This window comes from Tachysurus fulvidraco, chromosome 8 (genome assembly GCF_022655615.1).
Source record: "Tachysurus fulvidraco isolate hzauxx_2018 chromosome 8, HZAU_PFXX_2.0, whole genome shotgun sequence".
In the NCBI taxonomy this organism is placed as follows: domain Eukaryota; kingdom Metazoa; phylum Chordata; class Actinopteri; order Siluriformes; family Bagridae; genus Tachysurus; species Tachysurus fulvidraco.
The window spans coordinates 1,181,327-1,204,184 of NC_062525.1; the positions used below are offsets into that span (position 1 = coordinate 1,181,327).

The 22,858-nt window shown below is 41.9% G+C and overlaps 2 protein-coding genes across 7 annotated transcripts; both read left to right on the top strand.

Annotated features, from left to right (window-relative positions):
- The first annotated feature begins 7,421 nt into the window (after positions 1-7,421).
- Positions 7,422-15,138, top strand: LOC113634818 (sphingomyelin synthase-related protein 1). Of its 5 annotated transcripts, none has more exons than XM_047817524.1 (8): positions 7,424-7,595; positions 9,862-10,171; positions 10,304-10,565; positions 10,780-10,875; positions 11,351-11,468; positions 12,216-12,366; positions 12,937-13,251; positions 13,296-15,138. In XM_047817524.1, exons 2-7 carry the CDS (start codon positions 9,886-9,888, stop codon positions 13,239-13,241), a joined length of 1,218 nt encoding a protein of 405 aa, XP_047673480.1. In that variant the 5' UTR covers positions 7,424-7,595; positions 9,862-9,885; the 3' UTR covers positions 13,242-13,251; positions 13,296-15,138. The 5 variants fall into 5 exon arrangements, with proteins under 5 accessions (XP_026989790.2, XP_047673480.1, XP_047673481.1 ...); XM_047817525.1 differs by having other exon boundaries at positions 12,937-13,240; positions 13,285-15,138; XM_027133989.2 differs by lacking the exons at positions 12,937-13,251; positions 13,296-15,138 and adding an exon at positions 12,449-12,629 and having other exon boundaries at positions 7,422-7,595.
- A 688-nt stretch (positions 15,139-15,826) lies between these two features.
- On the top strand, positions 15,827-22,825 carry LOC113634812 (voltage-dependent anion-selective channel protein 2-like). Of its 2 annotated transcripts, XM_027133983.2 has the most exons (9): positions 15,827-15,975; positions 18,096-18,166; positions 18,328-18,377; positions 19,681-19,833; positions 20,420-20,472; positions 20,557-20,784; positions 21,344-21,494; positions 21,969-22,026; positions 22,112-22,825. In XM_027133983.2, exons 2-9 carry the CDS (start codon positions 18,100-18,102, stop codon positions 22,201-22,203), a joined length of 852 nt encoding a protein of 283 aa, XP_026989784.1. In that variant the 5' UTR covers positions 15,827-15,975; positions 18,096-18,099; the 3' UTR covers positions 22,204-22,825. The 2 variants fall into 2 exon arrangements, with proteins under 2 accessions (XP_026989784.1, XP_047673529.1); XM_047817573.1 differs by lacking the exons at positions 15,827-15,975; positions 18,096-18,166; positions 18,328-18,377 and having other exon boundaries at positions 19,697-19,833; positions 20,403-20,472.
- Positions 22,826-22,858: the final 33 nt, after the last annotated feature.

Consider the following 22,858-nt stretch of genomic DNA (forward strand, 5'->3'; position numbering starts at 1 on the left):
TGACATACAGAGAGGCCACACCTCCTTCACTGTGACATACAGAGGGGCCAAGCCGCCTTCACTGTGACATACAATTCATACCTCCTGGAACCCCCGACACCACAACACCTAAAATTCAGTTCAGTGAAGATGATGTGTGTCAGGACTTCAGGAAGATCAAGAGAAGAAAGGCACCCAGCCTGTCTGAAAGCCTGTGCTGATCAACTGGCCAACATCTTCACACGGATCTTCAACAGATCACTGGAGCTGTGTGAAGTACCCTCATGCTTCAAAAGCTCCACCATCATCCCTGTCCCAAAGAAACCCAAAATTACTGAACTTAATGACTACACACCTGTGGCTCTAACGTCTGTGGTCATGTAATCATTTGAAAGACTGGTTCTAGCTTATCTGAAGGACATCACTGGACCCTCTGCAGTTTGCCTACAGAGCAAAAAGGTCTGTAAATGATGCAGTCAATATGGGACTGCATTATGTTCTACAGCATCTGGACAGACCAAGGACTTATGTGAGGATCCTGTTTGTGGACTTCAGCTCTGCCTTTAACACCATCATCCCATCACTCCTTCAACCCAAATTAACCCGGCTCTCTGTGCCCTCCTCTGTCTGTCCACCAGCTTTCTGACAGACAATCAGCAGCTAGGGCGACTGGGAAAACTCAAATCCAGCACCTGCACCATCAGCATCGGCACCCCTCAGGGCTGTGTTCTCTCCCCACTGCTATTCTCTCTGTACACAAAGGACTGAACCTCTAATGACCCCTCTGTCAAGCTCCTGAAGTTTGCAGACGACACCACACTGATCGGCCTCATCCAGGATGGTGACAAGTCTGCTTACAGTCTGGAGGTTGAATGGCTGGCTGTCTGGTGCAGCCTTAACAACCTGGAGCTGAACATGCTCAAGACAGTGGAGATGACTGTGGACTTCAGGAGAAACCCCCCTGCTCTCCCCCCCACTTACCATTGCGGACAGCGTTGTCACAGCAGTGGAGTCATTCAGATTCCTGGGAACCACAATCTCCCAGCACCTGAAGTGGGACTTTCACATAGACTCTGTAGCGTCTGGTACAGGTCATTTAGATTTCATGTCCAAGGCACCCTAAACTTCGGTATCTACTCTTCTATCAACCGACGAGCAACCTAGATTTACGATTTTATTGAGGGCTACATCCCACAGTGTCACACACACACAACTGGCTCCAGAAGGTCTGGATCCTACACAAAGACCAGATAACCCCATTCCGCTTCTCTGATTGAACTCATAGGTGCCCTCAACCAGAACACACACACACACACACATACACACACACACACACACAATACAATGGGACATAACTTTTACTAATAAAACGAGTGAATAAGATGCCCCACATCCCATGGCATTAAGCCATACTCGTATGTATCTCCTCCCCAATTATACTGATACTCTAAGATCCTTATTCTTGTAACCCTGTTGTAATGTATTTCCTCTTTAAGGCTTGCCTGACTTAAACTTATTTGCTCCTTACTTTCCTGACAAGGGTGTATTTTATTCATGTGTCAGAACACAACACTGTAGTAACATCAGTTACACTTTGATTACTGATCTGTGTATGTAATGTACCGCTGCCTTTATACCGTCATTACCCTTCATGTTTAGTATCCAAATGACCACAAAATTACCGGTTACTCATTTTTCAAACAATGGTGTATTTTATTTGAGCACGAAAGGCGCCATACCGTCTTAAATACACCTTGGATAAAACTTTAAAGTCATCTAAAAGTTTTATAGCTAAACCCCGCCCACAGACACCTGAAACAAAGGGAGTTTTTCCCTCCGAAATCTCAGGCCATAGTATTGGCCATCTTCCCAAAGATGGGTGGAGTTCGCGACCTTTAAATTGTCACAAACACCACCAATCCGTGGTCAGACTTTCGGAACAGCTTGGAGACGACTCCATCTTCCTTCAACGAAGTTCCAGCAAGCTTCACTTCCAAGAACGACAACTGCTCTGATCCTCAGGAGAACTTGGAAGAACGTCTGACCCCACCCTAACTGACTTTTCAGAGATTTCTCTGTTGCATCCGGACTCTTGTTCAGTAAGCCAATGCAAGTAACCGTTTCCTCTACCAACCAATTTAGATGCGTATTTTAAGTATGAACCTTGTATTGTGTCTTAAGGTGAATTTAAGTTTCCAGTGACGATTTCCCAGTTAGGTTGTGATTAATTTTTGAGTCTAAGCTTGCCATTCCTTTCCTTCCTTTCTCTAATTTCTTCTTTCCAGTCTCTTCCTCCCTTTCCCCAATTTAAATTTCTTTTGTTTTATTTTATTTCCATCTTCATTTTCCTTACTTCTTTTGTTTGTTTGTGTAGTTAGTTTTATGTTGTGTTTTGTCTCGTTCATTAAATGCCATATTTTATGCCACAAGTGATTGTGTCTGAGTATCGCTCACAAACTTAAGCTACCTGCAACATCTAGTCTGAACTACATGCTCTATTAAGCTAATTTAATTTAAATTACGGTATAAAGTAAAAGGGGGAGTGAATCTTTCTTTCCCGGGAAGATACCTCCTTCATAGAATTACAGTAATAAAGGTCACACGGCCTGTTCGGCGGACGAATAGACCAAATAAGTGTAACGTTAATTCCATTACTGTTAATTTCAATTTAGGTTAAAATATTAAGGAGTCACTATAACACTTTATAATTACTTATAAATATTTACCTTGCTTTGCGAGCCAAAATCGCTACAGACTCCATTGTGAAAAAGGCCAGCAGAGGTTGTACTTCCTTCGCCAGCTGAGGAAGTTCAACCTGCCACAGGATCTGCTGAAACAGTTCTACAATGCCATCATTGAATCCATCCTCTGCACCTCAATTACTGTTTGGTTCAGCTCAGCTACCAAATCTGACCTCAGAAGACTACAGAGGGTAGTCCAGACTGCTGAGCGAACCATTGGCACAAAACTCCCCACTCTCCAAGATCTGTACTTCTCCAGAATGTGCAAAAGGGCAAAGTCAATCTCTCTGGACCCCTCACATCCAGCACACTCCCTCACTCTGGACCCCTCACATCCAGAACAATCACTCACTCTGGACCCCTCACCTCCAGGCAATCACAACTGATGAACACTTAACATGTGCGGAACACACAACACTACTCTTACTCTTACTCATTATTAACTATACTATTTATACACATACTACTTATATTTCAATTGCACATTTCACACTTGTACATTTGTACATACAAATTGTATATGTCATTCTGTTACACTGTGGAGCTTCTTCACTAAAACAAATTCCTCGGATGTGAAAACAGACCTGGCAATAAAGCTCTTACACAAAAGACATTACACAAAAACATCACTGACCGGTGTAAATACATTGTAGTGTTTTGTACCAGTCATTTTAGATTTCATGTCCCAGGCACCCTAAATTTCAACATCTACTCCTCAATTAACCAATGAGCAACCCAGTTTTACACCCACACCTGGCTCCTGAATGTCTGGAGTCTCCACAAAGGCCAGATAACCCCATGCGGCTCATTGGGGCCTGCAAACAGAACTCTCTCTCACACACACACACACACACACACACACACAACACAATGAGACATTCCGTTTACTAATAAAACCCAAGATAAGGTACTCTAAGGTTCTCATTCTTATAACCCTTTTTGTAATGTGTTTCTTCTTTTAAGGCTTGCCTGACTTAAAATTATTTGCTCCTTAATTTCCTGACAAGGGTGTATTTTATTCATGTGTCAGAAAACAACACTGTAGTAACATCAGTTACACTTTGATTACTGATCTGTGTATGTAATGTACCGCTGCCTTTATACCGTCATTACCCTTCATGTTTAGTATTTTAAAATCCGTTATACTCTATCATCATATCTTACTGATCATGGCATGTTAATGTATACCTGTTCTAATGCCGTGTGACCCTTTAAGGTCTGATGTCAGAATGTATACGAAGCTATCGTTTTCTTTTTACTTCCCTAATGAAAGTGCATCTTGTTTATGTTTCATTTTTGTTTCTTTGCCTTTATCTTTGCCTTGATTAATGATCTATGTATGTAATGTACAGCTGCCTTCATACCGTCATTACCCTTCAGGTTTAGTATCCAAATGACCACAAAATTATCGGTTACTCATTTTTCAAGCACTGGTGTATTTTATTTGAGCACGAAAGGCGCCATACCGTCTTAATACACCCTGGATCAAACTTTAAAGTCATATAAAGTTTGATAGCTAAACCACGCCCACAGACACCTGAAACAAAGGGAGTTTTTCCCTTCAAAATCCTGACCGAAGTATTGGTCATCTTCCCAAAGATGGGTGGAGTTCACGACCTTTAAATTGTCACAAACACCACTAATCCGTGGTCAGACTTTCGGAACAGCTTGGAGACGACTCCATCTTCCTTCAACGAAGTTCCAGCAAGCTTCACTTCCAAGAACGACAACTGCTCTGATCTTCAGGAGAACTTGGAAGAACGTCTGACCCCACCCTAGCTGACTTTTCAGAGATTTCTCTGTTGCATCCGGACTCTTGTGCAGTAAGCCAATGCAAGTAACCGTTTCCTCTACCAACCAATTTAGATGCGTAATTTTAAGTAGGAATCTTTCATTGAATCTTAAAGTGAATTTAAGTTTCTGTGACGATTTCCCAGTTAGGGTGTGATCTAATTTTTGAGTCTAAGCTTGCCATTTCCTTTCCTTCCTTTCTCTAGTTTCTTCTTTCCAGTCTCTTCCTCCCTTTCCCCAATTGTAATTTCTTTTGTTTTATTTTATTTTCATTTCCGTTTTCCCTATTTCTTTTGTTTGTTTGTGTAGTTAGTTTTATGTTGTGTTTGTCTCATTCATTAAATGTCATAATTTTGAGCCACAGGTGATTTGTCTCTGAGTATCGCTCACAAATTAAGGAACCTGCAATATCTGGTCTGAACTACATGCTCTATTGAGTTAATTTAATTTAAATTACAGTATACAGTAAAAGAAGAGCGAATCTTTCTTGGCCGGGAAGATACCGCCTTCATAGAATTAATAAAGGTTACACGGCCTGTTCACCGGACGAACAGACCAAATAAGCGTAACGTTAATTCCAGTACCGTTAATTTCAACTTAGGTTAAAATATTTGGAAGTCACTATAACACGTTTTAGTTGCTTATAAATATTTACCTTGCTTCGCGAGCCAAAATCACTACAACATGTTCAACAATATTGTGTGCAGTAATACTAGAATGAACAGTGTCATAGCAGCAGGTCCCTGAGAACAGCAAACGACTGAAATGTGAGACAGTATGTGCAAAGAGCACAAAACAGTGTGCAAAAACAGCATGTAAACAGGTTGATGGATATATATTGGTCGAGTGTGTATTTGGTGTAGGTCTGTGCAGTCCATACAGTTGATGTACACGTGTATGTTGTGCTCAGTACAGTTCAGTTTCAGTAATTAAGAAGTCTGATGGCTTGTGGAAAGAAACTGTTACACAGTTTGGTCATGAGGGACTGAATGCTTCGGTACCTTTTTCCAGACGGCAGGAGGGTGAAGAGTGTGTGTGAGGGGTGTGTGTGGGGTGAAGAGTGTGGGGTCATCCACAATGCCGTTGGCTTTGCCGATGCAGCGTGTGGTGTAAATGTCCATGATAGAGGGAAGAGAGACTCCAATGATCTTCTCAACTGTCCTCACTATCTACTGCAGGGTCTTGTGGTCTGAGATGGTGCAGGTCCCAAACCAGACAGTGATGCAGTTGCTCAGGATGATCTCAGTGGTCCCTCTGTAAAAAGTAGTCAGGATGGGGGGAGGGAGATGTGCCTTTCTCAGCCTTCGCAAGAAGTAGAGATGCTGCTGGGCTTTCTTGGTGATCGAGCTGGTGTTAAGTGACCAGGTGAAGTTCTCCGCTAGATGGACACTAAGAAATTTGGGGCTCTTGATGATCTCTACAGATGATCCGTCGATGTTCAGCGGAGAGCGGTCGCTCTGTGATCTACTAAAGTCAACAACTATCTCTTTGGTTTTATCAACATTCAGAGACAGGCTGTTGGCTCTACACCAGGAAGTTAGCTGTTGCACCTCCTCTCTGTATGCTGACTCGTCGTTCTTGCTGATAAGACACACCCACGGTCGTGTCATCGGTGAACTTGATGATATGGTTTGATCTGTGCCTTGCTGAGTCAGCAGAGTGAACAGCAGTGGATTGAGCATTCAGCCCTGAGGGGCTCAGTGTTCAGTGTGGTGGTGCTGGAGTTGCTGTTATTGATCCGGACTGACTGAGGTCTCCCAGTCAGGAAGTCCAGGATCCAGTTGCAGAGGGAGGTGTTTAGTCCCAGCAGGCTCAGCTTCCCAATCAGGTGCTGAGGGATGATTCTATTGAATGCTGAACTAAAGTCTATGAACATCATTCGTACATAAGTGTCTATATTGTTCAGGTGGGTGAGGGCTAAATGGAGGACTGTGGCAATGGCATCGTCTGTGGAGCGGTTTGGACGATACACAAACTGTAGGGGGTCCAGTGAGGGTGGTAACTGGGTCTTGATTTGCCTCATGGCAAGCTTCTCAAAGCACTTCATAACGATGGGTGTGAGTGCGACGGGACGATAGTCATTGAGGCAGGACACTGTAGATTTCTTTGAGACGGGGACAATGGTGGTTGTCTTGAGGCACGTATATTAAAGATGTCAGTAAAGACATCCGCTAGCTGTTCTGCGCATTCTCTGAGCACCCTGCCAGGAATGTTGTCTGGTCCAGCAGCCTTCCGTGGGTTAACTCTGCATAGAGTTCTCCTCACGATGGCTGTGGACAGAGTACCTGGATTTCGGGGGGAGGGATGGTCTTCCTTACTGCTACATTGTTCTGCACCTCAAACTGAGTGTAGAATTCATTCAGTGCATCTGGTAGGGAGGCACATACGTGACATACGGCTAAGTATGGTGAACCATACTCAGAATGCGTTCTCTGCATTTGACCCATCCAAAAGTGCACACACACAGCAGTGAACACACACACTCACCCCGTGAACACACACCCAGAGCAGTGGGCAGCCATTAATGCTGCGGCGTCCGGGGAGCAGTTAGGGGGTTCGGTGCCTTGCTCAAGGGCACCTCAGTCGTGGCCGGCCCGAGACTCGAACCCACAAACTTAGGATTACGAGTCAGACTCTCTAACCATTAGGCCACGACTTGAAGCTGAAGGCCTGCCACATGCGCTGGGTGTCTCCACTGTCCTGGAAGCACACTTGGCATAAAGCTCTATCTGATTCTGATTATTGGGAAAAGTATGTTTTAGTAAGGATCTCAGGTATAATCTGGCAACCAATAAAAGAGGTAGAATATTGCAATCTGGCAACACACACACACACACACACACACACACACACACACACACACACACACACACACACACACACACACACACACACACACACACACACACACACACACACACACACACACACACACACACACACACACACACACACACACACACACACACACAGAGTGAGGATGGGTTAGCAGCTCTGTATTACAATGACTGTGTAATACAGAGTCAGACTGCAATGATTTATAAAAGTCCATTAGTCCTGCTTTATTTTTAATTCAGTCTCGCGGTAAGTTACAAGTCTCTCTCTCTCTCTCCTCTCTTGCTGTGAGCTAGCATTAGCCTGTTAGCTGTGATTTTAATGTTGGATTAATGTATTATTTTTATATGTCAGTTAAAACGGAACATTATCTTATACGCCCTTACATTCATTACACTCCGCTGTAGCAGCAGCTACTTTTCTCTTCTGGCTAACAAACAAATCTGATTATTTTAGCTAAATAGCCTACATGCCTAACGCTATGGTAAAGGCTAGGCTAACGCTATGGTAAAGGCTAGGCTAACGCTAGGCTAACGCTAGGCTAACGCTAGGCTAACGCTAGGCTAACGCTAGGCTAACGCTAGGCTAACGCTAGGCTAACGCTAGGCTAACCTGTAGTGGCGCTGTTCTGATGAGCTTTACATAACAATGATGATTATTTAGAACACAGAGATCTGATTAAGAGACACGTTTATTAGGTTAACATTTAACATAAACATTTATTAGGTTTAGATTTAGATTAAATTGTGTTTTATTGATTAGATTCCGTTGACGTTTGTCCTGAGTCTGTTAGCTTAGTTTAGCATCTAAAATTAAAAACAATATATAATATTAAATAAAATATGTTTAACTAGCTGTCTTCTATTATGACTTATTTACAGTTAATAATTGTTAATTCGTTTTATGTGTAATTAAGTAATACATTCATAGTTATATGAATGGAATATTAGTATTTAGGAAATATATTATGATTATTATTATTAATGTTAACGAATACTACTACTAATTATTATTTCTTCATGTACATGTTTATGGTTATATTATTATTAATAATAATGTGCTCGTGCACTACATCAGTATTATTGTTCTGCACACTATTTACACTGCATTGTAGCCACAATAAGCCACGCCCCCTTTCCTCTATCTCTCTCATACACCCGGATCTCAAGTCCAACATCCAGCTGTAATGTTACACACTCCACCTCCTCCTCCACCTCCTCCTCCTCCTCCTGCTGCTGCTGCTGCACACTCTTTACATGGTGTAAACAATCGTCCTGTGGGTTAATTTAGAAAAATTAATATCACAAAAGGCTGTGTTCAGGGGTGTGTGTTTGTGTGCGTGTGTGTGTTCAGGGGTGTGTGTTTGTGTGCGTGTGTGTGTTCAGGGGTGTGTGTTTGTGTGCATGTGTGTGTTCAGGGGTGTGTGTTTGTGTGCGTGTGTGTGTTCAGGGGTGTGTGTTCGAGGGTGTGTGTTCGAGGGTGTGTGTTCGAGGGTGTGTGTTCGAGGGTGTGTGTTCGAGGGTGTGTGTTCGGGGGTGTGTGTTCGGGGGTGTGTGTTCGGGGGTGTGTGTTCGGGGGTGTGTGTTCGGGGGTGTGTGTGTGTTTGAGTATGTGTGTGTTTGGGTTTAGGTTGTTTGTTTGTGTGTGTGTGTGTGTGTGTTTGGGGGTGTGTGTGTGTGATTAAGTGATTTAAACTGAAATCATTAGGACAAACAGAACCTCTGATCTTTTTTCTCTCTGTTTGGATGCATTTCTATTTTAGTGTAGTTTATCTGAGCCGGTCTGAACTGGATTATTACATATTGCCGTCTCCCTCTGAACTCTGTATCTAAACCTGTTTATAATACTGTATGTGTGTGTTTATAATGCTGTGTGTGTGTGTGTGTGTGTGTGTGTGTGTGTTTATAATGCTGTATGTGTGTGTGTTTATAATGCTGTATGTGTGTGTGTTTTATAATGCTGTATGTGTGTGTGTTTTATAATGCTGTGTGTGTTTATAATGCTGTATGTGTGTGTGTTTATAATGCTGTATGTGTGTGTGTGTTTATAATGCTGTATGTGTGTGTGTTTATAATGCTGTGTGTGTGTGTTTTATAATGCTGTATGTGTGTGTTTTATAATGCTGTATGTGTGTGTGTTTATAATGCTGTATGTGTGTGTGTTTATAATGCTGTATGTGTGTGTGTTTATAATGGTGTGTGTGTGTGTTTATAATGGTGTGTGTGTGTGTTTATAATGGTGTGTGTGTGTGTTTATAATGGTGTGTGTGTGTGTGTTTATAATGCTGTGTGTGTGTGTGTGTTTATAATGCTGTGTGTGTGTGTTTATAATGCTGTGTGTGTGTGTTTATAATGCTGTGCGTGTGTGTTTATAATGCTGTGTGTGTGCGTGTGTTTATAATGCTGTGTGAGTTTATAATGCTGTGTGTGTGTGTGTTTATAATGCTGTGTGTGTGTGTGTGTGTTTATAATGCTGTGTGAGTTTATAATGCTGTGCGTGTGTGTTTATAATGCAGTGTGTGTGAGTCCAGCGCTACGTGATGGCGGTATCCGTGCGCTCCTGGACGGTGAAACAGGTGGGCCGCTGGCTGCGTGATGAAGGTTTCAGTGATTATGTGGAGCTGCTGTGTAATAAACACCGCCTGGACGGCACCAGCCTCCTCTCGCTGTCCGAGTTTGACCTGCGCTCACCGCCGCTCGAGCTCAAAGTGCTCGGAGACATCAAGAGGCTCATGCTGAGTGTGCGCAAGCTGCAGAAACAAAACGTAGATGTGCTAGAGGAGCTCTGCATCGCTCACGACACACACTCACCATCGGGGGGCGCTGGTAATAACACACGCCTGTGGAGTTTAGCGTAGTTGATGCCACATTAGTGGTGCTAAATGTAATGGTGTTGTAATGTCAATAGTAATGTATGATGATGCTGTTACCATAGTAACGTTTCCATACTGTGTGTAGGGGTGGAGTGGCTGTGTAACGGGGACTCGGTGAGGGACCGGGACAGCGTGAGCGACGTCCTCGGTGCTGAACAGTTTCCCTACAGTAACGGGAAGCAGAAGCAGCAGAATCGGCGTCTGGACCCGGAGTACTGGAAAACAGCGCTCAGCTCCGTCTACGTCACGCTCGTCTTCGGCTTCACCTCCTTCGTCATGGTGATCGTTCACGAGCGCGTACCTGACATGCGCACCTACCCTCCGCTACCCGACATCTTCCTGGACAGGTGAGATCTCTGATATAACCTCTGACCTTGTTCTCTCTGTGCTGCAGAAGCATTTTATACATTAGAGATGAAATCTTCTAGGTGTGACTGTAACACTACAGAACAGAGTAAACATTTTAATATGAACAGTTTTATATTAATAAAAGAACTGCAATTATTTAATAATTTAATGTAGAACGCTGTTATATTGAGTGTCACTGTTCTACTTCTGCAGTGTTCCCAGAATCCCCTGGGCCTTCGCCATGGCTGAGGCATGTGGAGTCATCCTGTGTGGTATCTGGCTAATCGTCCTGCTGTTACACAAACACAGGTCTCACACACACACACACACACACACACACACACACACACACACACACACGTGTCAGTACTGTTTGCTGCAGTCCACTTTATTAGGAACACCTACACATTCCTGTAGCAGCAGCTCAGTGTATAAACTCATACAGATTCAGGGTTACTGTTCACATCAAACATCAGACTGAAGAAAAGGTCTGATCTCTGAGACTGTACCACCTGGTCTGAGCATTTCAGAAGCTGCTGATTTTCTAGAGTTTACACTGAACGGTTCGAGCGGACAGAAAGTCAGATAATCGCTCCTTACAGCCGTGTTGAGTAGAAAAGCCTCTCAGCATCAACACATGGCACCTCGAGGTAAATAAAGTCCAACAGCAGAACACATCAGGTTCCTCTCCTGCAGCCAGGAACACAAACACGAGGCTATCACCAGACAGATGAAAACAACTTATAGTGTGTGTGTGTGTGTGTGTGTGTGTGTGTGTGTGTAGGTCTATCTTAGTGAGGAGGTTGTGTAGTCTGATGGGGACAGTGTTCATGCTGCGCTGTATCACCATGTTCGTCACCTCACTGTCAGTACCAGGACAACACCTGCAGTGTACCGGCAAGGTATATACACACACTCCGTCTGTCAGACTGTCTGTCTGTTTGTCTGTCTGTATGTCTGTCTGTCTGTCTGTCGGTCTGTCTGTATGTATGTCGGTCTGTCTGTGTGTCGGTCTGTCTGTATGTCGGTCTGTCTGTATGTATGTCGGTCTGTCTGTCGGTCTGTCTGTCTGTCTGTCTGTCTGTTTGTCTGTCGGTCTGTCTGTCTGTATGTCGGTCTGTCTGTCTCACTCCTCCAGTCTCATTGGCTGTCTCTCTTCCTCAGTCTCTCTCTCTCTCTCTCTCTCTCTCTCTCTCTCTCTCTCTCTCTCTCTCTCTCTCTCTGACTATCCTGGGCATGTGTGTATATCTTCCTCATCAAGGCTCCTCATCACACCTCCTGTGTGTTTAACCATCATGAGCACTAGAGCTTTTAGTCGCACTGCTCGTCCTCTCTGGGATTCACTCCCAGAAAACATCCCTCACCACAAACATTCAACACAAGACTCAAAACCTCTTTGTTCAGAAGCACTTATTCTGCACCTAACGCTCCTTTATCTTTAATGTCAGATAACAGGTTTTTAATATTTTTTTATTGTTGTTTACTGTTATTATTTATTATTTACTACTTGTTTAAAAATGTATAATGACTTAAAAGGTGCCTATAAATAAAATTTATTATTATTATTATTATTATTATTATTATTATTATTATTATTATTATTTATGTATAGTGTGTGTGTGTGTGTGTGTGTGTGTGTGTGTGTGCAGATATACGGTGATATGTGGGCGAAGCTGCAGAGGGCAGTAGCGATATGGAGTGGATTTGGGATGACTCTGACTGGAGTTCACACTTGTGGTGATTATATGTTCAGTGGACACACTGTGGTCCTCACCATGCTCAACTTCTTCGTCACAGAGTGTGAGTTTACACACACACACACACACACACACACACACACACTGCTCAGACCATAGTAATTGTCCTCTCTATCTCTCTGTAGCTTGTCTTTGAGCCTATGAGCTGTTTTCAGCTGAATAATAAAGTGACTGATGATTAGACACAGAAACGTGTGATTGGATCAACAGAATTAGATCAGATACAGAAACCGTGATGGTTCACCTTTGGAAAAATAAACAATGAGCCCTGGTCAGTTCAGTAACACACACATGTCTGATTAATAATGTAGATGTTTATTAAAGTGTCTCTGTGTCTCTCTGTCTGTCTCCGTCTGTGTGTGTGTGTGTGTGTCTCTCTCTCTGTCTGTCTCCGTCTCTGTTTCTGTGTCTCTGCGTGTGTGTGTGTGTGTGTCTCTCTCTCTCTCTCTCTCTCTCTCTCTCTCTCTCTGTCTCTCTGTGTGTGTGTCTCTCTCTCTCTGTCTCTTTCTGTGTTTCTCTCTCTGTGTCTGTGTGTGTGTGTGTGTGTGTGTGTGTGTGTGTGTGTGTGTGTGTGTGTGTGTGTGTGTGTGTGTGTGTGTGTGTGTGTCTATAGACACTCCCCGGAGCTGGAACTTTATCCACACTCTTTCTTGGGTGTTGAATCTATTCGGGATCTTCTTCATACTGGCAGCTCATGAGCATTACTCCATTGATGTCTTCATCGCCTTTTACATCACCACACGTCTCTTCCTGTATTATCACACCCTCGCTAACACTCGCGCCTACCAGCACAGTCGCCGCGCCCGCATCTGGTTCCCCATGTTCTCCTTCTTTGAGTGCAATGTCAACGGCCCTGTTCCAAACGAGTACTGCTGGCCCTTCTCAAGACCTGCCCTGCTCAGGAGACTCATCCGATAACACACACACACACACACACACACACACACACACACACACACACACACACACACAAACACACACATGCACAAACACACACGTACTGTGTAAATGGAGCGATGTACATAAAACACTCAAATTATGTTTACGACGTAATCTCTCTTCTGTCCCGAACCCCATGTCCACTACATAGGCTGCATAATCACCAGTGTCAGTACACTGTGGGTGTGTTTTATACCACACACTCTAATCACTGTCAGGCCCACACAGTCACTACCACTGTGGGTGTGTATTATAAAGCACGTACTTGTAAAGTTTTTAGCTTGTGTTGCATGATTTCTTTTTATTTTGTTTTTGCAGGTTGCTCAGGATTAAAGGTGCAATAAGAATAATTATCCACTTAAACTGGCAGGAATTTTAAAGCTGCACTCAGTCCATCTACATGCTAATGTCATTCTGTGGCCAGAGCAGAATTTACAGTATGGTGATAGATTAACAAAACCCAAAGACCAAAGAAATTACTGTAGTAAAAGGGGAATAAAACACTGGAAAAGTACAATCTGAGATAATGTTCCTTTAATAGTAGCAAAGGTTTTATTCCCTACTTAATAAATATATTAAAACATTCCAAATCAAATAATATTCTGTAAAATGACAACATAAAAACAAATTAAAGTTGAAGATTAAAGTAAAAATAACTACAGTTATATTTATTTATTTGAAATATAAAGAGAAGGCCCTAAATTTGATGTTTTTTAATTATTTTGGATTGCAGGTTTTGTGTACATTGAACTGATGGCACCTTCAATAGAAGCCGTTTCTCTCGGTGAGATTTCGGCTTCGGCTCTCGGGTGTAAATATGTGTAAATAAGAACAAACCTTCCTAAAGCAATACGAACTATGCTTCCTCAACTAGTTTACACTGTCGAACTCTTCCCTGAGGGTCATTATTATTGCCATGATTTTGCATCGGTGCAAAAAAAACAAAACAAAAGAACAAATCTGCACATTGCGTCTGCTCGCTTTTCATTTCAAAACAAACATCGTTTTAATTTTGTTTTTCTCTGCAAATAAAATAGTAAGTTAATTATTTTTCCCACTTTTCCAAAAAAACGGATATCTTGACAGATATTTACATGAATTCAAATGGGGGAGAAATGTCCAGATCAGAACGTTTCGGACAATTCAAATGTTTTTCTGACCGTTGTGTTTTTTTGGAGCTAAAACAATCTGCCAAAGTAGGCCAACCAAACCAGTTTAACATTAGGTTTGTGTCATTTTTGTTTACTTTGTATTCACTAGTTTTGCGGTTATAAAACTTCGAATGACTGAAAAATGAACATTTGCCAAAATCTGTGATAGACAGATAGATTTATGTCTAGAAGATCATTGCAGAAGCCAACAGCAGGTTATTTCATACGTAGAACATTATGTACATTAAATAGTACAGATTGTGTTTAGCATCCTGAAACTTTTCCTTATAGGGATTACTAATGTTTACAACTTGACTAAATATCTTGCTTGCTTTATTTTTAAGAACAGAAAGTATCTCGGTGTACAATCTTGTTTTTATTATGATTTACAATAATAGATGCTTTTTTTTAAAAGAAATAAAAATAAATCAATTTTTGTGTCTACAGCACTTATTTATCAGCGATTTAGCCGCAGTGTTTTTGCTTTAGCACCTTTTCCCCCGTAGTAATGGTACTTTCTGCATGTTCTAGAGTATTTGAAGAATATGTTTATGATCTAGAGTATAATGTGGGAATATATGGATGTATTATTAACAGTAATTTGCCTTCATGCTCATACTGATCTAACTTCTTTCATGCATAAGCTGGATGTTTTCTATGTATGTAAATATGTACGTAATGATAATTCTGTAGCACAAAATAAAATAATTGCCATTGTAAATCAATCTGTTTATTATTTATAAGATTATAAGGTGTTTGTTGTCAACAGGTAAAGTGACCTGTTTGCCTGAGTTTGAACCATATTTAAGTTGGCTTTGTAGAAGCTAACATTCTGTTTTCCTATTTAAGCTTAGACAAAAATGTAAGCGATCCGAGTACCAGTAATTCCGGTACTGAGTCTAAAAGTGGATTTTTTCCCATAGACTCCCATTATAAACTTTGGAGGTCTATAACTTAGCAAGCTTTCGAACTCTCTACACCAAACTCGGCCAGCTCCTTTAGGGTGATACTCTGAACAAAGGTTTAAATTGGTGTACTGACTGGCCTTTCGGTTGTCCCGCAGCCCCGTCCCCAAAATATTCAAAATCAAAAAACTTTTTACAACATAGACATGTGACATATCAAAACACTCAGAACAATGAGGGGAACTTCCTCAAGAGTATTCGGATGACGTCACATGCTCGTCTCCACTTACCTCCGAATGTTTTGGCACCATCGCTTTCTTTCCTACTTGCTTCCCTTATGTCCACTCACCTCCAAAAACCAAAGCCAACATCAAAGTTTATTCAACATTCTGTTGTTTAAAGTTGTCACACGTCTTCTGTCACATGTTAGATTTAATTTAATGAACATCTATCGAACTATTTACAATTATAAAACACGACCCACGGTTACTGTATGTTCCATCACTGCTCTCTTTTAGACCCTTTTCGATCTCCGTATCCGAGGACCAGTGTGTATGCTTATGATCCCTTTGGCTTTCCACACTGCTAGCTTTCTCCTTCGTATCTCCTCAGTAAATTCTTCAGCTCCAGCTAAACCCACCATCCTGTAATACTCAGGTACGATATTTATTTTTTATAATTCACAGCTATATTTATGTCGTGTTTAATTCCTTTATATTTCATCTGCAGGTTGTATTAAAGCCTCATGATGCTCATAAATGTCGCGTTAGCTTGAAGGTGTTAGCTTCATCCACATGCTAACTGCTAAGTTGAGGTCAGAATGTCATTAAATGTCATTAAATAACGGCTTTAAAAACATTGAGCATTAGTTGTAGATGTTTCCCTTATATGATGAGTGTTTAATAAGCTTAATAACTCATAGCATTATCTACATAACGAAAAGATGCCCTGAATGTCGGGTGACATTGACATTATTTTTATATAAAGATCCGAATCACAATCCGGTTTATTGTGTTTACACACAGAAGGAATTCGGTTCCAGCTGTTGGTGACTCTTAGTAAAGTAAAGACATTATTAACACTATACTATTAGCTTGGACTAGACCAGACAATGCAGACGATGTAGTGAAGACATTAATGCATTATAACATTAATATTCTGGTAGTAAATCCATATAAAATGATTATTATATAATGTAATGCAGGTGTACTTACTGGACACATAATGCATTAATGTCTACACTAGCTCTTGTTGTGTAGTGTAGGTCTGGAGTATGCAGGAGAGACAGGAACAAAATTTTGAAGTGTTAGTCATCATGATGATGATGATGATGAAGTACTTTGTGCCCACACATTATGATGTTCCATGATATATATATATATATTATAATTTTACTGACTTCTTATTGGGGGTCACGGTGGCTTAGTGGTTACATTCGCCTCACACCTCCAGGGTTGGGGGTTCGATTCCCACCTCCGCCTTGTGTGTGTGGAGTTTGCATGTTCTCCCCGTGCCTCGGGGGTTTCCTCCGGGTACTCTGGTTTCCTCCCCTGGTCCAAAGACATGCATGGTAGGTTGATTGGCATCTCTGGAAAACTGTCCGTAGTGTGTGAGTGTGTGAGTGAATGAGAGTGTGTGTGTGCCCTGTGATGGGTTGGCACTCCGTCCAGGGTGTATCCTGCCTCGATGCCTGATGATGCCTGAGATAGGCACAGGCTCCCCGTGACCCGAGAAGTTCGGATAAGCGGTAGAAAATGAATGAATGAATGAATGAATGAATGAATTCTTATTAGAACTTAAACAAAACAACCACAGAGCCAATCAGTCGGCACACACAGTATGCAATCAAACAGATTAGTAACAGTATAACAACAATGCATTTTTAATATAAGAGCGACTGTGGAAAGGCAGAGGGCAAAACAAGTACCTGCAGGGGGTTTGGCCTCAATGGCCCTCCAGTAAGCAGTGTGCTGTGTGCAAGTGACCGAGGAATGCAGGGTAAAACTGCATTAAATCTTAAACTGCATTAAATCTTGTTGTTTTAAACACAATTATGACGCATTTTAAGCACATTTAAGTTCCTTGTTATAGGCAACTCTGCATTTTCTTAAAATTCCCGTTATTTCCCATGGAAAGTTTCCAGCCTTGAAAATTCCTGGAATTTTGCAACCCTAATAATAATACAAAGTGAATTTAAAACCCAGAAATATCTGTTTACATTTAGATTAAGTGTAAAAGTCTTGAATAGAGACAAACTGACAGGACAGAATGAGAGAATGAAGTGATAGAAAAACTTACTGTACTTTAACATGTATAGTAAAGGGATCTGCAGCTAGTAACTAAAGATGAGTAAAGAGAGAAATCAGACCAGATATTATACGAACGCTTGTGTTTATTTATTTATGAGTATTTCAGTAATCAGAGATGACTGAAGTGTTCGATGATGAAAATAAGAGGAAACGTGGAGCTTCCGTTATCCTCGTTCTCTGTGCTGCATGGTTTATAAATAGTGTTTTATATTATAAGTGTGTATGGGGTGAGGAGGGGATCGGTGTGGGAATAAAACAGGTTGCCGTGACAACGCTGCTGTAAACAGACTTAAACGTAGAGACAGGAGGATGTCAATTATTCTGTGTTTGGGTGTTTGTTTGTTTTTCTTAAGAAAAATATATAATTCTGATTTGTGTGTGTGTGTGTGTGTGTGTGTGTGTGTGTGTGTGTGTGAAATTATATGTTTATATTATATGATGTTTAATTATAATTCGGTCTCTCCACAGAAACATGACTTCCCCTCCATCATATGTTGATCTCGGCAAAGCAGCAAAGGATGTTTTCAATAAGGGCTACGGTTAGACACACACACACACACACACACACACACACACACACACACACACACACACACACACACACACAAACACACACACACACTGTGTCTGTGTTAATTAATGCATTTTTAGTACAAACACAGTCCCATTTTCTGTTCTGTAATGTGTGTGTGTGTGTCAGGGTTTGGGCTGGTGAAGCTCGAGCTGAAGACCAAGTCAGCCACTGGAGTGGTATGTACCTCTGTTATGAAGGTTACATCACAGCTCTCATTGTCCTCCTCAGTTCCTCCTGCTGAGCTCTCAGGAGATTAAACATTAATGTTTCTTTTGCAGAGTGTTAGTTATGTCTGAGTGTTAGTTATGTCTGAGTGTTAGTTATGTCTGAGTGTTAGTTATGTTAGTATTAGTTATGTCTGAGTGTTAGTTATGTCTGAGTGTTAGTTATGTCTGAGTGTTAGTTATGTCTGAGTGTTAGTTATGTTAGTGTTAGTTATGTCTGAGTGTTAGTTATGTCTGAGTGTTAGTTATGTCTGAGTGTTAGTTATGTTAGTATTAGTTATGTCTGAGTGTTAGTTATGTCTGAGTGTTAGTTATGTCTGAGTGTTAGTTATGTTAGTATTAGTTATGTCTGAGTGTTAGTTATGTCTGAGTGTTAGTTATGTCTGAGTGTTAGTTATGTTAGTATTAGTTATGTCTGAGTGTTAGTTATGTCTGAGTGTTAGTTATGTCTGAGTGTTAGTTATGTCTGTGTGATAGTTATGTTAGTATTAGTTATGTCTGAGTGTTAGTTATGTTAGTGTTAGTTATGTCTGAGTGTTAGTTATGTCTGAGTGTTAGTTATGTCTGAGTGTTAGTTATGTCTGAGTGTTAGTTATGTCTGAGTGTTAGTTATGTCTGAGTGATAGTTATGTTAGTATTAGTTATGTCTGAGTGTTAGTTATGTCTGAGTGTTAGTTATGTCTGAGTGTTAGTTATGTCTGTGTGATAGTTATGTCTGTGTGATAGTTATGTTAGTATTAGTTATGTCTGAGTGTTAGTTATGTCTGAGTGTTAGTTACGTCTGAGTGTTAGTTACGTCTGAGTGTTAGTTACGTCTGAGTGTTAGTTATGTTAGAGTGTTAGTTATGTCTGAGTGTTAGTTATGTCTGAGTGTTAGTTATGTCTGTGTGATAGTTATGTTAGTATTAGTTATGTCTGAGTGTTAGTTATGTCTGAGTGTTAGTTATGTCTGAGTGTTAGTTATGTCTGAGTGTTAGTTATGTCTGAGTGTTAGTTATGTCTGTGTGATAGTTATGTTAGTATTAGTTATGTCTGAGTGTTAGTTACGTCTGAGTGTTAGTTACGTCTGAGTGTTAGTTACGTCTGAGTGTTAGTTACGTCTGAGTGTTAGTTACGTCTGAGTGTTAGTTACGTCTGAGTGTTAGTTATGTTAGAGTGTTAGTTACATCGGAGTGTTAGTTACGTCAGGGTGTTAGTTATGTCGGAGTGTTAGTTATGTCGGAGTGTTAGTTATGTCTAACATTTTTGTGTTCAGGAGTTTAAGACATGTGGCTCGTCCAACACTGACACAGGAAAAGTGAGTGGAAATCTGGAGACCAAATACAAATGGGACGAGTACGGAGTGACCTTCACTGAGAAATGGAGCACTGACAACACACTGGGTACTGAGATCAGTGTGGAGGACCAGGTACACACACACACACACACACACACACAAAACACACACACATACAGACACACACACACACATACACATACAGACACACACACATACACACTACACACACACACACACTTTCGCTAACTGTATCACACACACACACATACACTCACTTTCTCTAACTGTATCACATACACACACTACACACACTCACTCTCTCTCACTGTATCTCACACACACACACACACACACACACTTTCTCTAACTGTATCACATACACACACTATACACACACTCTCTCTCTCTCTCTCCCTCCCTCACTGTATCTCTCACACATACACAATTTCTCTAACTCTCACACACACACACACACAATTTCTCTAACTGTATCACATACACACACCACACACTTTCTCTCTCTCTCCCTCTCTCTCTCTCTCTCACACTGTATCACACACACACACACACACACACACACACACACACACACACACACACACACACACACACACACACACTTTCTCTAACTGTATCACACACACACACTGGGTGTGTGAGAGTGTGTTCTAATTGGTGTGTCTGATCTGATTGGTCAGTGTGTGTGTGTTTATAGATCACTAAAGGACTGAAGGTGACATTTGACACGTCGTTCTCCCCAAACACAGGGTGAGTAAAAGGGTCAGTAAGTATATTAGTATATATTTGAATATTCATTATGTAAACCCCGCCCCCTTCCCCGTCTGGGAGCAGGAAGAAGAATGGGAAGATGCAGACGGCTTATAAGTGTGAGTATCTCAATGTGGGCTGTGACGTGGATTTCGATTTCTCCGGCACATTGGTTCAAGGTGCTGCTGTTCTGGGCTACGAGTCCTGGCTCGCCGGCTTCCAGGCGACCTTTGACCCCGCCAAGTCCAAAATCACCCGCAACAACTTGGCCATCGGCTACCGGGCGCGAGACTTCGAGCTGCACACACACGTGTGAGTGTGTGTATAATACACAACACACCTCACTCACTCTGATGTATTTAATACTGTGTGTGAAAACATTTGTGTGTGTGCGTGTGTGTGTGTGTGTGTGCGTGTGTGTGTGTGTGTGTGTGCGTGTGTGTGTGTGTGTGTGCGTGTGTGTATGTATGTGTGCGCGTGTGTGTGTGCGCGTGTGTGTGTGCGCGTGTGTGTGTGCGTGCGTGTATGTGTGCATGCGTGTATGTGTGCGTGCGTGTATGTGTGTGTGCGTGCGTGTATGTGTGTGTGTGCGTGTGTGTGTATGTATGCGTGTGTGTATGTATGTGTGCGCGTGTGTGTGTGCGTGCGTGTGTGTGCGTGTATGTGTGCGTGTGTGTGTGTGTATGCGCGTGTGTGTGCGTGCGTGTGTGTGCGTGCGTGTATGCGTGCGTGTATGTGTGTGTGTGCGTGTGTGTTTGTATGCGTGTGTGTATGTATGTGTGCGTGTGTGTGTGTGTGTGTATATATGCGTGTGTGTATGTATGTGTGTGTGTGTGTGTGTGTGTGTGTGTGTGTGTGTGTGTACATGCAGGAATGACGGCTCTGAGTTTGGAGGCTCTGTGTATCAGAAGCTGAATGATAATCTGGAGACAGCAGTGAATCTGGCCTGGACTGCAGGGAGCAACAACACGCGCTTCGGCATTGCTGCCAAATACACACTCGACTCCAAGTCCGCTGTTAATGTGAGACACACACACACACACACACACACACATGCACACACACATGCACACACACACATGCACACACATAGACACACATACATGCACACAGACACAGACACACACCACTCTTAACACATTCGCCTCCAACTCCTCCACTGACGTGACACAGTCTCTCTCTCTCACCCCAACACACACTTCACTATAACACACTTGCCTACTGTAACTTGGTTGGCATTAGGTCATTATTGTGGGATGTGGTAGCTCATTGGTTAAGGTGTTGGGCTACTGATCGGAAGGTCATGGGTTCGAACCCCAGGTCCACTGCTGGGCCCCTGAGCAAGGCCCTTAACCCTCAGTTGCTCAGTTGTAAGTCACTCTGGATAAGGGTGTCTGCTAAATAATGTAAATGTCATGTAGTAAACTCTTCACACTGCTGACATCATCATCATCATCATTCTTTGTTCATAAACACAAACATGCTTTTCTCATCAGGTTAAGGTGAACAACTCCAGTCTGGTTGGAGTCGGCTACACACAGACCCTCAGACCAGGTGTGTGTGATTCTGTACAGATAATTATTACATGTGTGAGCTTTGTTCTAGCAGTAATTTAATGTTTGTGTGTGTGTGTGTTCAGGAGTGAAGCTGATTCTCTCTGCACTGGTTGATGGGAAGAGCATCAACGCTGGAGGTCATAAACTTGGCCTGGGTTTTGAACTGGAGGCTTAAACATCATCCCTGTTTATCTTTCTGTGTGCTTGTATTTGTGTGTGTGTGTGTGTTCTGCAGAACATTCTTGCACCCTCACACACACACACACACACACACACAAAATTACATATACTTTATCATTCCCTTGAGTTTCAGCACTTTAGTTAATCCTCTATATTTATTTATTAATCCCCCCCCCACACACACACTCCACTGGATGTGGGATCATCTTTACCGTATTTTCCTGAATATAAGAACATATATTTTTGTCCCTGCTGTGTGTAAGTGTTTACTGTAGCTCTCTGCCTGTGTGCTTGTCAGATGTTTTGAATTCTGAAACATCTTTGCTTTAAAGTTCCTGGCTGGTTTGTTAGCCTGATTGTCGTATTTATGATCATTTTGGTGTTAATATGTTGCTGTGATAAAGGAATATAGAGTAATTGTATCCTTGCAGAATGAATAAAGAGCATGCAAAACTAACAGAACACGTGCTAAGTTGTGCTGCACCACTAGGGGGTGCTGTTGTAGAAAATAAGGTACCGGTCATGTTAAACTGATTTTACACTTATAGTCTGGAGAATACGGTAAATGGTGAGTGTAGAGTTACTGTATAAATCACATTAAAGCTGGTATTCAGCTACTTCCTGTCTCTTTATTTTAATCAGATGAATGG

Bases quoted from the DNA above. Each gene is read 5' to 3' on its own strand.
- LOC113634818 (XM_047817524.1), top strand. From the start codon at position 9,886: ATGGCGGTATCCGTGCGCTCCTGGACGGTGAAACAGGTGGGCCGCTGG. The intron at 10,172-10,303 runs GTAATAACACAC...TACTGTGTGTAG, and splicing joins CTCACCATCGGGGGGCGCTG to GGGTGGAGTGGCTGTGTAAC. The intron at 11,469-12,215 runs GTATATACACAC...GTGTGTGTGCAG, and splicing joins ACCTGCAGTGTACCGGCAAG to ATATACGGTGATATGTGGGC.
- LOC113634812 (XM_027133983.2), top strand. From the start codon at position 18,100: ATGACTTCCCCTCCATCATATGTTGATCTCGGCAAAGCAGCAAAGGAT. The intron at 18,167-18,327 runs GTTAGACACACA...TGTGTGTGTCAG, and splicing joins TGTTTTCAATAAGGGCTACG to GGTTTGGGCTGGTGAAGCTC. The intron at 22,027-22,111 runs GTGTGTGTGATT...GTGTGTGTTCAG, and splicing joins CACACAGACCCTCAGACCAG to GAGTGAAGCTGATTCTCTCT.